Source organism: Labeo rohita, chromosome 13 (assembly GCF_022985175.1).
Source record: "Labeo rohita strain BAU-BD-2019 chromosome 13, IGBB_LRoh.1.0, whole genome shotgun sequence".
Taxonomy (NCBI): Eukaryota; Metazoa; Chordata; class Actinopteri; order Cypriniformes; family Cyprinidae; genus Labeo; species Labeo rohita.
Window position 1 is genome coordinate 24510600 of NC_066881.1, and position 17855 is coordinate 24528454.

Genomic DNA, 17855 nt, shown 5'->3' on the forward strand with positions numbered 1-17855 from the left:
CAGTGGCACTTTTATGCCGTGCACTGCGTAATGTTATTTGTGAGGTTGTGGCAGTGGGGTTGCAGAGGGCCCCTTTGGCTTTGAAAAGAGATACTTGGTCTTTAAGAGGTGGCAGGGCACAGAAGTGAGTGCCCCTCGACATTCAAGGTGTATCCAATGCCTCGCGCTCAGCGAGACCTAAAACGCAAAACAGACGGCAATGCGAGCGAAGATCAAAGCGTGCGGCCGTGGCCCCGCTCGGCCTGCTGTCCACACATGCTGAGCTCTCCTGTCAGACTGAATCGCTGCCATGTGGCCTGTGTCTTTCTGCACACACAATAGGTAGCTACTGCTCACCGTCACCAAAAACTCTTTATTGCACCGTAAATGAAGTGTGTGTACAGAGACACAGTCACGTACACAGAGCCTCACAGGTCGTCTTCCCCTGCTCATGTCACACAAGGACATTCTGTGCTGGAAATAGCAAGCAGACGCCCCTTCAGTGCAGAATAGAAGTAAAGGGAACTTGGCATAACTTTCCTCCCTGAGTGGTTTAGTATTTTGTCAATGGTTGGTGGTGAAACAATGTCTTATTTCAGAGTAATCATGCACTAAAAAATTTGGTGGTGAAACAGTTTGCACTTAGAATTTGCTAGTAAATTATTAGTAAACTAGTACTATTATTATTAATTTATTTTTTATTTTATATTAATAAATATTTTGCTATATGGTTAAATTAACTTCTTGGTGCAAAGAAAATATTCAAAGTACACCATAATAAATGTTTTATTATTATTATTATTATTATTATTATTATTATTATTATTATTATTATTATTATTATTATTATTACACATTATCAATTTGTGTCTGTAGAGTTCAGTTACAATATATATCTTTAAGGTTTTTATTTCTTTCTCTTTTTTCCATTTTTTTTTTCTCATGCACAGAGCCAAGAACCTTCACTTTAGTAAAACGCCAGACTTTTTATTCTTATATAAATATTCTGAAGGATTTTACAGACAGGTTTGTTCATATAATTTTATAGATTTTTATAACATTGTATTTCAAAACAAAAAAACTACATTAAAAAAAATAAATACATAAATAAAAAATAATAATAATAAAATATATATATGAGAAAAATGTATTTTATCTAGTTGTTGACAGTATTTTCTAATTTAAGAAGTAATAAAAAGACATTCAAAATCTCCTGTGTAAAAACTTTTTAATGTGTCAACAAAATTAGGCAAGCATTTTGAACTTGCCTTTATCCAATGTTCATTATAAATATATGCAAATAAGTGCATATTTAATTAGATAATATATAATTTTCATATTTAATCGTTTCAGAAACCTTATAATGCACACAAATAAATCAACTGGGGAAAGTAAATGGTTAATTTTACCCTACATTCACCTGCAATGTCTTATGTCTTGCCTTATCAGTGATATGAAAATAAAACTAAATATAGTTGCAAGCAGCAATTAAGAGGCCAGGCATTGAACATCAGACCAACTATAACAATGAGTAATTAAAGCCATTTTAGGATGATTTTAGCCAAAATGGCTAAAAAAATGAAACTTGTAGTAATATTAATGGGTTATTACTTTTGACCAATAGGTGGTGCTGTTATCAAATCAATGTGTTCTGTGTGACGTGACAATGCCACACACAAGGTTTGGTGTCAATATGTCAAAGCTTTGCAGAGATACAGCCTCAGATGCAGTTTGGCATTATTCCAGCAAATTCGTTTGTGCTTTAATCAATACTTGTTTGATATATCAACACAAAATCCATACATTTTTGCCAGCAGAAAAAGTAGGTTTTCAACGTAATTCTAAAAGGCGGACAGGAAGTTTGGCCAATTTTGGCATAATTAGTATTGATGTTCTCAGCATGATCCAAGGAATCTATCAAGACCTTGCCAGTACATTACTAGTAAATCAATAGGCTAATACACTCAAAAGTTATTAGCATTTTTGTAAATTTCATAATATAGTTTGACCAAAACGGCTGATATGGGAAAATTGGGCATGCTGCGCGAATCTAGAGTTTTGTTTTGGTCAAACCATTCAGAAGTTATAAGCAGAAATATAAATTTTTCATATCTCCTGACCACTAGGTAGCGCTACGGCGAAACTTTGCAGGTAGCCTCAGTTCAAGGTTATTATAACACACACTAAGTTCGGTCTCAATATGGCCTACTATTGTGGAGATATAGCCACACATCCATTTTTGTGTGCTCTTCAGCGAATTTGTTCACGCATGATTCATGACTAATCAACTTGAATTCTATAATTTATTGCCAGCATGGCCTGAAGATGATCTTAGCTAAATTTGGTGAAAATCAGACAAACCGTCTAGGACGAGTTCGAAAAAGTAGGTTTTTCAAAGTATTAAAAATAGCGAAAAAACCTGACCTTATGAATTTTACATTTTGGTGTCCATTCGACTCTGCATGAGCCAAGGATTCAGAGGAAAAATGACCAACCTTTGGTTCAAAAGCTATTAGCATAAACATGAGTGAAACTTTGGACAAGTGGTGGTGCTAGAGACTTTGAGTTAGAGACTGTAAACTTGCGGTGGTTAATGTTAAGACTGACCTCTATCAGTTTGCCAAATTTCATGAATTTCCCACAAGCGGCTCTTTGGGTGCCATAGACTTATTGAAGAATAATAATAAGAATGCCAACAGATACCTTTAGTGCTTGGCCCCTAATAATATATTGACTTCAAAAGCAACTTTTTTTGTCTTTTATGTTTTCTATTTAAGCATTTTTATCAACCAATATTGATTGTATCTGATTAAATGTGTTTTTTAACACGTATGTTCACTGGCTTTTTACTGACAGCACAGGTATAGAATTCAGAAACAGGTTTAAATTCAACGCATATTCCATTCCTGTTATCTGCAGGGCTGCACACTTGTGAGGTGAAAGGCTAAGGTCATGGCTAAGGTCATAAGGTCATGTGTGCATTTTCAGGCGTTCTTATATGGACGAACCCCTTGCAAGGGTTAATCTGAGCCCCAGAGCCCTTTGAGGTGTTTGTCAGCTACTTGACCTGTTTGTTCAGCTGCGTGCCCCTCATTCCCAATCCCTCCCCCAGTTTTTGCGCACCCTGTGCCAACAAGCCGTCTCTAGGTCAGGCATCGGGCCAGGTAATACGCCATTCCCTGCAGCACTCTCCCTGTGAGCCCAGGCATTCGAGCTAGTCCTCGCCAAACAGCGACCTGGCAGTCCAGGTCAGCTATTCCAGGTTCCACGCAGCACAGGCTGCCTTCTAATTAAGCCCGCCAAGCAGCCGCGGCCCTTGCGGCATTGCGGGCCAGACACTTCCTGAAATGTGCTACACCACCCATAAAGTGCCAGCGCTGGGAGAAAGAGTGCAAAAGCGAATTGGATTTGCTCTAAAAACAGCCTCGCTTGAAATCACCACTCTACACCTCTCACCAGAGGAGGGCGAATAATATGAGAAGAGGGTGGTCAGCTGCTCTGTGGGATTTCTGATATAAAAGCCAAATAGTGGTTCTGCATCATTGCACAATGTTTTGAGCATGAGCTGTTTAGTGTTTTTACTCATTCTCTGCAGCTGTAGAATGATCTAACCATTACTTTTGGCTTTTGAGCTTTAAAAATGACGCAGACGCATAAACAAAATATTTCAAATAAAAATATCATAAGAGAAACCATACAATAACTCTATTTTCTGTGGTCTCTGTGTACAATTTTCTACTTGAGTGAGCTGTTAACAGTTTATTGAAAAAAAAAAATCTCATTTTTGAACAAATCAAAAATTCATCTACATCTTGAATGTCCTGAAGGTTAGTTATATACCCTTAATCTACACTTGTTTGAACAGTATTTTTTTTTAATGTTTGTTAAAGAAGTTTCTTCTGCTCACCAAGTCTGCATTTATTTGATCCAAAGTATAGCAAAAACAGTAACATTTTGAAATGTTTTTACTATTTAAAAGAACTGTTTTCTGTTTTAATGTATATTAAAATGTAATTTATTTTAGCATTTAGTAATTTATTTAGAGTTTTAGCATCTTTACTCCAGTCACATGTTCCTTCAGAAATCATTTTAATATTCTTATTTGCTGCTTAAAAACATTTATTATTATTATTATTATTATTATTATTAATTATTATTATTATTATTATTATTATATAAGACAGCTGAGTACATTTTTTTCTTTGATTAGAAAGTTTAAAAAGAAATCTTTTGTAACATAAATATAATATAATATAAATATCTCTGTCATCACTTTTGATCAGTTTAAAGCATCCTTTCTAAATTAAAGTATTAATTTCTTTCCCTAAATAAATAAATAAAATAAATTATACTGACTCTAAGCTTTTGAATGACATATAAATAAATAATAATTAATATATTATATGGTGTAAATAATATATGGTGTATAATGTTACAATGCTTTTTATTTCAGATAAATTCTGATCTTTGGATCTTTCTATTAATCAAAGAGTCCTGGAAAAAATTTTTTAAATATTGATACTACTACTACTACTACTACTACTACTAATAATAATAATAAATGTTTATTGAACAGAAAATCAGCATATTACAATGATTTCTGAAGGATCATGTGACACTAAAGACTGGAGTAATGATGATGAAAAATTAGCTTTGTTCACAGGAATAAATTATATTTTAAAATATATTCAAATAGAAAACAGTTATTTTAAATAGTTAAAAATATTTAAAAATTTTACTGTTTTTGTTGTACTTTGGATCAAACAAATGCAGGCTTGGTGAGAAGAGACTTCTTTAAAAAAACATTAAAATCTTACTGTTCAAAATCCTTTGACTGGTAGTATTTATTTTAATTTCTTGTAGAGAATTTCATTTTCTTTTAGCCCTTGAAGTGTTTTGTTGTTCTCTGCAATTGTAAAATGTTCTAGTCATTATTGTTGGACACCCAAAGTTGAATATACAGCAGTATGACATCATACTGCTCAGGCTCCGCCCACAACCACTGATGGACTGTCCTGTATTAGCACATTTCCACCCTGTTTTTGATGGTAGTGTGCCACCAAATACACAAAAAAAGAAGAGAGGGGTGGAGTGAACAGTAGCTCATTATCATTTAAAGAGCCATGCATCGAAATGGGTCGCTGTGAACAGAGCTTTTTTTGACAAGGTTCAAGGATTTTAAACCAAAGTATTTTGCCGAGATTTCTTGATGACCCTAAAAAATCATACCAACTTGTAGAAAATGGGCATCTGATGTCCCTGTTAAGGGTTTAAAATGACACCTAAAATTTGTAAGCTTAGTATTAAGTCTTAACACTGAAACATCATTCAGTGTACAGCACCTGTGAAGGCACAAGTCTGTTATTATCCACAGCCGTTAGGAAGTCAGAAGCACAGCTGAGCTGTAAATAGAATTGGTGTAACTTCTCGGAGGACATGTGGATTGTGTGAGAGTGAGAGATAGAGTTGGTATGGGGCAGGATCTGCCACCGCTCTAACACAGGCCTGATGTTTTAAAATAAAGCAGGCTGTTGGCTTTGATGTCGAGGGGCCTCTGAAGCAGACGGTCTGATTCAATAAAGATCACTGCTGCTTATCCCACTCCATGCTGTAAGCTTAGCCTTCACTCCAAAGTGCTTTTATAAAGGTGAGATGGGAGAAGACCATGAGAATTCACTTGATACTAACAGCAGACGTACTTTGAAACCCTCTTGATCTGTCTTTTGGAGCTCATATGCTCAAAGTCACCTGCTGTGGGCTTCTGTGATCAAGTCTGACCTATTAGGGCTCTTATGTACAATCATTTGACTTACTGTGAACATGCATCAAAATTCAACCATATCTGCCAGGCACATAAAGCAGGGAGGTGATGGTTGTCCAAAACATGAAAATTCTGTCATTACTTACCCTGATGTTGTTCCAAACCATTAAGACCTTCGTTCATCTTTGGAACTCAAATGAAGATATTTTTGATGAAATCTGAGAGCTTTCGAACCTTGCATAGACAGCAATGCAACCGACACGTTCAAGGCCCAGAAAGGTAGTAAGAACATCATTAAAACAGCCCACGTGACATCAGTGGTTCAGTCGTAATGTTAAGAAGTTATGAGAATACTTTTTGCGCACCAAGAACGTCAAATGAACGACTTTATTCAACGATTCTTCCGTCTCAGTCTTTGGCATTATGTCACTGTGCAGATCAAATATCCAGTGCAAAACAGTGAAAACATCATCTATACAAACATCTGAAAGGGATGTTCTGAGGTTTCAGTGTTGGCCCCAAGAATGTGGCCCTCTATTCATGTGATTGCATGATCATAGAGAAATTACTGAGGAATTTGAGAATATGAGCGAGCTTGCAAAAAAGAATTTGAGCCCCTTTTAAAGGGGAGGGAAGAGTATTTTGCATCAGACATCAAAAGCGAAGCTTAGGCCTGTTTCTGGATAGAGCTAATAAGAGTCTTGTGGAATGGCTTAAAGTGTTTAATATCTGTGGACGGATCTTATTTGACTGTGATACAAGATGAAAGACTCTTTGACCTCTACAGATCCTATGGAATCATCTCCTGTGAATTTGAAGGTGATAAATCTGACTGTTTAAGTGGTATAATCAGATCCCCGGTGCATCTACCAACCCAGAAAACGTGAAAAAGGACAACCCAGTAAGCCTTTTCCTGCAAGCACGTGAAAAATGAGCGTCTGATTTTGCTCACCCCATGACGTAGGAAGGTAATCTTATTATAATATTATCGCTTCTTAAAGAAGTCCACTTCCAGAACAAAGATTTACAGATAATGTACTTATCCCTTTGTCATCCAAGATGTTCACGTCTTCCTTTCTTCAGTCGTAGAGAAATTGTTTTTTGAGGAAAACATTTCAGCATTTATCTCCATATAATGGACTGCTATGGTGCCCCGAGTTTGAACTTCCAAAATGCAGTTTAAATGCAGCTTCAAACGATCCCAAATATTACATATTGTAAAAAGGGTCTTCAATACATTGAGAGTCGGCAACATTTGACGTTTAGTGTGACATGGACTATTTATTTAGCACTCAAAATGTGTCCATACATCTATATGCACAAACCCCTACCATCGACACATAACTATGACTCAATAAATACTTTGCAAAGATTATGCGGGACTGTTTTGTCTTTAACAAAAAAGGAAAAGTGATACAACAGGACATAATATAGGAATTCTGTTCATCCAACTAGACAAATATATGCATGTTTACACAGGAACCTGAATATTGTATCCGATATTCTTGAATCTGTCCAAGAATCCTGAGGAGATGCATGTTGGGCATAAAACAAGCATGCAAAACTCTTGCTGTCAGCCCATTATTGGTAGGGTGATTCCTGATATGACTTCCCTTTAGTTTTCCCTTTTACTCCTTATAAAAAAATCTGATAGCCCAAGAAATATAGATAAACAATACAAAGAGAACCATGATGAGTTACTTGTTATTCTTTCCATGAAAAGAACGAGAGGTTCTGAGGGAAACCATATGAAGATCTGTGCTTCTTGTTGGCTGTGCCGTCTGTTTTTCATAGCAAGTCCTGTTCAAACTCACAGCCAGTTTTCGAAACGAGTCCTGCTTCCGTTTTAGAAGCTTCTCAGCTCAAAACTCTCTGGCCTCCTCGAACTGTTTGTAGTAGTCCTCATCCTGAGGGTTCTCTGCACATTTCTGTCCATTATTTGGAGGTCGAGCCTGGTTGTAGCGGCTCCAGTCGCCCTTGCAGATGATCCATGGTAGGATGTCCACTTTGTAGTGCAGGTCAGCGGAGAACTCTGTGCTGATGAGGTTGGGCGTCCCGGCTCCTTTGCCTCGGGTGATGAGCTTCATGCTGTCATCGTAGCAGCAGTGCTGGGCCGCCAGGGTGGTGGATTCCAGCGTGAGCATGGAGCGGATGCAATAGCGAGCAGTGGGTTTGTAGATCTCTAGCTTCTCCTTTGGTCCGCTGGCGTCTTTCCAGCGGAAGTTGCGCCTCGTGGTGGCGTCGTGGACGTCTGCGGTGCTGTAGGCCACCTCGGTTGGGTAAAAGCAGGGACAGCTGGGTAGGTCGTTGGCCACTTTGCTCATGTATTTCTTGAGGAACTCGCTCTTGCAGTTCATCCAACGCTCACAGCTGTCTGTATCTGAGGAGGAGGAACCAACATCACAATCAGAATCACACAGTTCAAGTAATTCTTAGATATGTGATTAACACTTTTCATGTTTCTAAAAACTACCATTGATAGCTGTGATTCTGATTATACAGAAACATTTTGCAAAACAGTAAATGAATTAAAGATTTAGTCTTCTTAAATTCAGCATAACAAGTTAAGTTGCAAGTTGTACAGTTGAGGTCAAAAGTTGCAGAATCTGCAAAACGTTAATTATTTTACCAAAGTAAGAGGGATCATACACAATGCATGTTATTTTTTTATTTACTACTGACCTGAATAAAATATTTAACATAAGAGATGTTTACATGTAGTCCACAAGAGAAAATAATAGTTGAATTTCTAAAAATGACCCCATTCAAAAGTTTTCATACACTTGATTTTCAATACTGTGTTGTTACCTGAATGATCCACAGCTGTTTTTATTTATTTATGTATTGTGATAGTTGTCCATGAGTCACCTGTTTGTCCTGAACAGTTAAACTGCTCGCTGTTCTTCAGAAAAATGCTTCAGGTCCCACAAATTCTTTGGTTTTTCAGCATTTTTGTGTATTTGAACCCTTTCCAGCAATGATTGTATGATTTTGAGATCCATCTTTTCACACTGAGGACAAATGAGGGACTCATATGCAACAATTACAGACGATTCAAATGCTCACTGATGCTCCAGAAGGAAAAATTATGCTTTAAGAGCCAGGGGGTGTAAACTTTTGAACAGAATGAAGATGTGTACGTGTCTTATTTTGCCTAAGTAACACATTTTTTTCATTTAGTACTTTCATTTTATACTTGTTTCCCAAATGACAAAATAAATTAAATTTATCCTGATCTTCAAATTCCAAAAGTTTTCACCCCCATCTCTTAATGCATTGTTTCTCCTACCGAAGCATCAGTGAGCGTTTGAACCTTCTGTAATAGTTGCATTGTCATCAGTGTGAAAAGATGGATCTCAAAATCATACAATCATTGTTGGAAAAGGTTCAAATACACAAAAATGCCTGAGAACCAAATAATTTGTGGGACCTGAAGGTTTTTTCTGGCAGGCAGTTTAACTTCAGGACAAACAAGGAACAACTATCACTAAACAAAAAAAAACAAGCTGTGGATCTTTCAGGTAACAACATAGTATTAAGAATAAAGCGACTGTGAACTTTTTAACAGGGTCATTTTTATAAATTCAACTATTAATTTCTCTTGTGGACTATATGTAAACATCTTTTATGTGAAATATCCTATTCAGGTCAGTACTAAATAAAAAATAACATGCATTTTGTATGATCCCTCTTATTTTGGTATGGACAGAATTTGAAATCGGAGACTTTGTTTCATATCAAAAGTAACAAAGCACAAAGCTTATTACGATTTATTGGATGGGAGGCACTACAGTGTTTCACTCATTTACTGAAAACAGACTGGACTAATAGATTATTGGGATTTAAGAATCAATATTGTTTCATAAAAATGAGAATCGATTAAAGTCGAGAAACCAAGGTTTTTTTTTTTTTTTTTTTACCGAACCCGAGAGTGCAAATAACTTACCAACTCCGAAGAGCTCTGTTGCATTAAACTCTTCAGTGCCAGCGAGAAGACTGACTTCTGTCGCTGCCGTCTTGAAAGCATCTTCAATCCCTGTACATAAGAAAGTGGTTAACTCTGTACCATTCATTTTGAAGATTGGCAGCATGTGCCATTTGAGAATCTGGGAACAGGAGTTTGCTTGTATAACTTCCAAAGGAAAGGCTTTCTTACCTGGGCAGCTGGGCATGTCACATGTCCGTGACTCTGTGGCTGTGCAGGCGTAGCCGCATGACCTGGTCCGCTTCTGGTTGCCGTTTCCACAGGATACGCTACATGGTGACCAACCACTCCAGTCACCGTCCCCATCTATGTAGTCTATAATAGAGGGGAAAAAAAAATATATTTCACACATTCGCTAGCACTTGAGTGCTATGACATGATTTAAAGCACAGGTTGTGTTGTACTCCTGTCCCACTGAGAAGATCCTGATTCAGACCGTATGTTTCAAATACCTGAGGCGCTCAAAACTCGGCCTGCTGGCCTATACCATTAGCATACCTCTCTAATTGGCTCATACACATGGGAGTGAGTGAATGAACGAGCCAAGTCTACATACTTATCCTGACTTCCAACTGCTTTTTAAATAACATACAAATACTGTACTGCACTTATATTTCTGGTTCACTGATAAGGGGCAACCAGAACAGTTGCTGAAGTATTGAAGTGGAGTATTCTAGAAATTCTAGAATGTGGTTTTCTGACATTCCCATCATTTTATTCCCATACAGTTTTATATCCTGACAATGGGCGTTTTCAACTGGTCTGCAGGACACAAAAACATCTGCTCTTGTTGGATTATGAAACCAATGTAAGTTTATAGATTTTTTTTGTGTAGAAATAAAAATTTAAATAAGTAAATCAAAGCTGAAATGTAATAATAGTAATGTATTTGCTTAACATTATTTATTATTTTGTATTATTATTATTATTATTATTTTTTTTTATTATTATTTTTTAATAATAAAGAAGTTTATGCTCTAATATATATATATATATATATATATATATATATATATATGTAACATAGCTAGAAAAATTCTTTACAAAACTATTATTATTATTGTTGTTGTTGTTGGTGGTGGTGGTGGTAATTTCTAAATTGAAGCAAAAATCAAAGTAAATTTAAAGCTGAAAATTTTGTAACAATGTATTTTTTTGTAACGTTGTTGTTGTTGTTAATTAATAATAATAATAATAATAATTATTAATAATGATAAAGTAGTTTGCACTCTAAAATATATAAATTGTGGAAAAATTCTTTACGAAACTATTTTATTAATAATAATAATAATAATAATAATAATAATTGTAATAATAATAATAATGTTTATGCTCTAAAATATATATAAAGAATTCTTTACAAAACTACTTTTGTTGTTGCTTTGTTGTTATAATTATTAATAATTAATTAAACTAAGCAATATTTTCTTATAATAATAATAATAATAATAAATAAATAAATAAATAAATAAATAAATAAATAAATAAATAAATAAATAAATAAATAAATAAATAAATAAATAAATAAATAAATAAATATTATTATTATTATTTAATATTGGTGTTTTTTATAATATTATTGTTGTTGTTATTATTATTATTATTATTATTATTTAATATTGGTGTTTTTTATAATATTATTGTTATTGTTGTTAATTACTTATTAATTATTAATATTATTGCTTTACAATATATGTTATGGTTAGAAAAAATACAAACTACAATTGTTGTTGTTTAATAAATTATTTCTAAAGTAAATCAAAGCTGAATTGTTTAATAACAACAAAATGTATTTGTTTATTATGTATTTGTTTATTATTAAATGTATTTGTTTATTATTATTATTATTATTATTATTAATAAGGAATTTTATGCTCTAAAATATAGAAATTGTGACTAGGGAAATTCTTTACAATACATTGTTGTTTTTATTATTATCATTATTATTATTTTAAGATGTTTATGTTCTACAATATATACATTGTGGCTAGGAAAATTATTTACAAAACTGTTGCTGTTGTTATAATTAATAATTTCTAAAGTAAACTAAGTAAATGAAAGCTCAATTTTTTTTTATAATGAATTTGTTTAACATTATATAATAATAATAATAATAATAATAATGAAAATAATAAAGTCGTTTATGCTCTAAAATATAGAAACTGTAACTAGGAAAAACTTGTTGCCATTTATTATTATTATTATTAGTAGTAGTATTGTTTTTATTATTATTATTATTATTATTGTAATGTCAGTTTTGTAAATACATTTTTTCTTTGTATCTACATTTATATTTATACACAACACTAATGGATTAGATTTGAATAATAATTATAATAATAATAATAGTTTAATTTTGTTTCCTTTTTAAATATTTTTTATAATTTAATTTATTTTGAAATATTCTTGATTTCATTCTTGCTTTCTTTCTTGTTTTCTTTCTTAATTCAATCAAGATAATGAAAGAAAAGCAGTGAAACCACGGGTGGATACTTTGAAAAAGCTAAATTATAAGGAAGTTTTGATTTGTTTAACATTTCTTTTGGTCATTACATAATTCCAAACCTTTCTGGTAGCGTATATACACACACACACATGCACACAAACCAACCGAGCAACCACAATCTTTATCCACTGCCCCTGATGAGAGAAAAACAAAGACCTTTGGTCTTAAAAAGACAACATTACTTTCAGCGCCGTCAAACTACATGGTCACAGTCGAGTGCGGGCCAACTCACAGGCAACAACATGCCTGAAACCCACACGAGCCACAGTTCCCCACACACCGCTAATGGAAACGAATAAACCAATCAAGAGCAGATATGGCAAACCCTCAGGAATGAGTCACGGCCACAACAGACCGTGTGTTAGTCATGAGGAAAATTTATATGGAGAATTTTTAACTTCGGATTGGTATTACCTTCACACACTGATCAAAGAGAGTTCCTCTACAGCAAAAGGGTTTAGGCAAGTGGTGACAGGGTAAGAATGCGTTTGACAGGAAGTGCAGTCTCTGACAGCAACACGCATTCACTCATTTAACTCCACTTTACCAAAAAAGACAGAAAGAGAGCAGAGGAACAGATGCTCTGGATTCTCTCTCTCCTGCTTTGATGTTCAGGAGTGTTTTCTGTCACGGAGACAGACTCTGCCACACAGGAATCTGTCTCTTACAGGAAGAAATCTACAATCACAGACTCCGTAAGGAGCTCTGTCTTTGTTATAGTGACAGCGTAAATCATCTGACGAGCAAATTACAGATTCCATCACCTCATGGCAGAGCCATATTTATGCTTCGCAGAGCCCTTCATTAAGACAATAATTCCATAACACAGGCTCGTCTGCAACGTACCGTATTCAGTCTGGGATCTGCTGCCTGCGCCAGCAGTCCCTCTTCGTTCCCAGTCTCCGAGCGGTTTGAGGAAGTTGCTGTCCTCCGTGTTGCTCTCGTAGGGGTAATCCTGTTCGTCGGGCCCCTTTGGGGTGGACACGGAGGAGGATGATGAGGAAGAAGAACGCTGCCACCAGTTCCTCCAGTTAGGAGCTGCCCAGCCAGGCTTGTTTTCTTTGCGTATTCCCTTCTCTGGCTCAGAACCTTCCAGGCTGTCCACCACTTCTATGGTAACCTAAAGATTTTAAAGGATAACATCATTAGTACTGTTTACTCAGGCATACACCACTTATTATGAGGTTAGGGATTTAATACCTTGAAAAAAAATAAAAAAAAAAAAAAATAAAATAAAATAAAATAAAATAAATACCTAAATCATCCTAAAACAGGATCATAAGATTTAAAAAAAATATATATTACAAAAATTAATAATAAGAAACATTAATAACATTAATAATAAGAAATGTTTCTTGAGCTAAGAACTGTTGAAAATTCAACTTTAAAAAAATATATAAAATAGAGAAAAATATTTTAAATTGCAAAAAAAATTATGAAATAAATATGCAATTTGTATATACTTTTTATTAACACACACACACACTGAACTACTGTTCAAGTATGTATATAAATTATGTAAATATAAATTACAATAATTTAAATACAAATAAATGTTTTTCAAAATATACCTATCTTATTTATTTGTTTGTTTTATGCTTACAATTCGGCTTCTTTAAAATACATTAAAATAGCTTTTTTTATATATATTTTTTAAATTGGAACAAACTTAAAATAGCAATACTGTTTTTACTGTATTTTTGATATGTATTTGATAATATTTTAGATTTAATTTTTCACAAATATAGTAAATTATTTTGAAATTACACAATTTATATATACTTTTAATTAATACACACACTACTGTTCAAAAGTATATAAATGATGTAAATATAAATTTAAATGATTTAAATAAAAGTATTTTAAAATGTTATATATTCTTATCTATTATTTGTTTGTTTTATGTAGAAAATTCAGCTTTTTTAAAATGCAATAAAAAAGATTTTAAATGGCAAAAAATTACAAATATTAATACTGATTTTACTGTTTACTGTATTAATATAAATTTATATATGTATATATATATATATATATATATAATATATCAAAATACAGTAAAATCAGTATTAATATGTCATTTTTTTGCCATATATTTAAAAAAAAAAAAAAAAAAAAAAAATGTGTATATATAAGTTTTACATTTCTATATTTATTTATTTCTTAGTGTGATATCAAAGTACTAGTAGTACCATTTCATACCATCATACCAGCAATTTCACATTTCAAAACAGTAATTTCATGCTGTGCTATAAACCTAAATCAAACACCGCAGTCTGCATCGGTCCCTTTTATTGCGACTCTAATTTGTTTACTTGCACATGTTGAGAATAATCATACAGATCAAGGGTGTTTGTTGTACTGAGAGAGGGTTTTTGTGGAACATCAAACGGTGGAGGGTAGTGTGATCTTGCAGAGGTCCAGATGGACGTTGGCTTAGGTCATGGTCATGCTCTGTGACGCTGCCATTCTGCAGTGACACCCCCACCCCACCCAAACACCCCACCAGTAAGACATGTGCCTCCCAGATTGGGGCAAGGGGTGGGCTTCCCCTCTCTAGCCTCTCTTTCTCTCGCTCTCTCCACCTAAACATCAAGTTCAAAGGGCCTCTCAGCCTTCTTAAGACCATGAAAGCCAGATGATGCTTTGGATCAAAGATACCCATGCCCACACCACCCCCCCCGAACCACACACACACACATTTACTGCCATCTTAAGACATCGATACACTTTATCCTTTCTGCCATTCTTGGTCAAGATTCACGTTTTTGCTTTTGATGTGGATGGAGCCCGTACTGGATTATTTGGCGGCCGATGCTGTGCAGGTGTATGTTGTTACTAAGACTCAGCTAGGTGAATGTTAGAGGTTGTGTGTTTGTGTGTGTGTGTGTGTGTAAAGATGTAGAATGAGAAAGCAGGGGACCAAAAGGCTCTCTTCTTGAAAAGAAGTGCTGATGTGCATCAGGGCTTTCTGCTTGCCAAGATTTTACTTTATGTGCTTGGTCAGCCATGTCTCCTTTAAAAGTCTTTGTGTTTGTGCACAGCAAAAAAATTATTTTTCTAAATCACTGTTTGTCTAATACAAAAATCTAAACGTATTTAAAAACTAGATACATTATCATTTGATATTTAAATTTATTAAAATGTATATTCTATATATGCAAATATATATGGCTGAGAGGAGTGTGATATTCTAGTAATATCACACTATACCAGCCATTTGTTATAGTTACGCCTTTGTTACTAGTTCAAAAGTGATGTTTCAAATTAGTAATAGAGGCTTAGGCTCAGCTGTTAAACTGTCAGACTGACACAAAAAACAGGGTTTTTCAAAGAAACTCTGTTGTTGTTTATGTATTTACGCTACCAGTCAAAAGTTTTTAAACAGTAGGATATTTAATGTTTTTTTTTTTCTCTTCTGCTCACCAAGCCTGCATTTTTTTTTTATCCTAAATACAGCAAAAGCAGTAATATGGTGAAATATTTCTAATATTTAAAACTTTTTTCAATTTGAATTCATTTAAAAATGTAATTTATTCCTGTGATCAAAGCTAAATTTTTAGCATCTTTACTCCAGTCTTCAGTGTCACATGATCCTTCAGAAATCATTCTAATATGCTTATTTGCTGTTTAAGAAACTATTATTATTATTATTATTATTATTATTATCAATGTTTAAAACAGTTGAGCACATTTTTTAAGGATTCTTTGATGAATAGAAAGATCCAAAGATCAGCATTTATCTGAGAAAAAATTATTTTGTAACACTATACATTATACCATTCAAAAGCTTGGAGTCAGTATTTTTATTTTTGGGGGGAAAAAGTTATAAATACTTTTATTTAGCAAGGATGGTTAAAATTTATCAAAAGTGATGATAAAGACATTTATAATGTTACAAAAGATTTCTATTTCAGATAAATTCTTCTGTTTTTCTGAATTTTCTATTCATTAAAGAAACCTGGAAAAATTCAACTCAGCTGTTTTCAACATAATAATAATAACAATAAATGTTTTTTTTAGCAGCAAATCAGAATATTAGAATGATTTCTGAAGGAAATCTCACCTTTGGTCTTAAATTTCACAATTTGAAATCACAGGAATAATTACATTCTAAAATATATTAAAATAGAAAGCAGTTATTTTAAATATTAAAATATTTCAAAATGTACTATTTTTGCTGTGCTTGGATCAAATAAATGCAGGCTTGGTGAGCAGAACTTTAAAAATCATACTGTTTAAAATCTTTTGACTGGTAGTGTAGACATTTGCGCTGTCAAACTGTTGTATAAATGCAATATCACACTCATAGCCGTGTGATATTGCTGTATATTGGCACAGTGTGATTACCTACAGCCTAATCACAGCTGTGCCGATATACAGCCATATCCCATGGCTACTCGTTTGATATTGCTCTCATATATTGGTGATTTGGTAAATGTAAGGAAAACACATTTATTCTGAGCATCTTCCTACCTGAATGTTGGGGTTCTGCCCATTTATATCAGCTTTGGAAAGATCAGGGAAGTTCTGCAGGTCCAGCAGGAAAGCTCCTGGTCCGTCTCTCTGCAGGCTGCCCCCCGTCCCGTGACTCTGAACCCAGGGCTGAGATGCTGGAATATGAGGCACTCGGGACTTTCTGTCACCCGGACCCAACTGAACCGAGGAACTGCTTTCTGCATTGACATTATTCTGCAAGAAACAATAACAGAAACCACGGAAAAATTAGCTTAGTGGTTCTCAGTGTGTTTTAAAAGTCTCTTTTTATCTTACTAATTACATATGCAAGCATTTTATTGTTTGCATAGCATAGTGACAAATCTGTGACCAACCAGTATTCAAGAACTAGAATCATTCTGAAGAAAGATAAATGTTAAAGGAGACCGCTCGGGGTGAATCATCCCTCTGTATACAATTCTTGACTCTTTGTTGTCACAAATGTAAAAATTCATCTCAATCACCAGCTTGTTTCCACCCAGTCCTTGGGAGACATTCTACAATTGATGTTAGATCCAGTGTAAAAGTATATTTACACTGTAACTTCCCACCAAGAAAAAAGCAGGGTTCCAGTCAGTGCAGATGAGAGTAGTAAAAAGTCTCAAGTAGGAGCACACAACAGTCTCACAAGTTCCGTCATTACCAATAGAGTTCAGTGGAACTGAACATAGTTAGCTAACGATGCTTTTAGTGCTGGTAGACGACTTTGGGCCAATCACAAACTAGATAAATTTCTAATCTGGTTTCTCCAGGAGGGTTCAATTAAGGAAAATCAATGACGTTATATAAACTTCGACAATCGATAATGCCTTAAAATGCCAGAGTAAAAGGCTACTCAAACACCAGCTTCTTTTTCTTTCCACCTGAAAGGTGTGATTGCAGCCTAGACGTCTTTAACACCCCTTTAGCCAGCCATATGTTCTCGAAAGAGACTTTAAAGATGGAGATCAAGGGAAACAAATACTGGTTTCATCCAGCTCAGCCCAGAACTGTTTGTTTACACTGAGAGAGATTAGAGACATTAGCAACTCCACTCACTCAATCTCACCTCAAATGGCCTAATTATCCACAGGTGCTACATTGCTCCTTATCACCCCATAATATAAACACACACACACCAGAGACTTTCT

The 17855-nt window shown here is 34.4% G+C and overlaps 1 protein-coding gene across 1 annotated transcript in view; it reads right to left on the reverse strand.

Annotated features, from left to right (window-relative positions):
• Positions 1–7011: 7011 nt before the first annotated feature.
• The window catches only part of ism1 (isthmin 1), a 22332-nt gene continuing 11488 nt past the window's right edge, over positions 7012–17855 (reverse strand). The window contains exons 4-8 of the mRNA XM_051125908.1: positions 16705–16920; positions 13078–13351; positions 9897–10040; positions 9687–9776; positions 7012–8120 (exon numbers count right to left, since the gene is read on the reverse strand). Coding sequence (XP_050981865.1) covers positions 7603–8120; positions 9687–9776; positions 9897–10040; positions 13078–13351; positions 16705–16920 — 1242 coding nt within the window. The 3' untranslated portion in view covers positions 7012–7602. The remainder of the gene's footprint in view (positions 8121–9686; positions 9777–9896; positions 10041–13077; positions 13352–16704; positions 16921–17855) is intronic.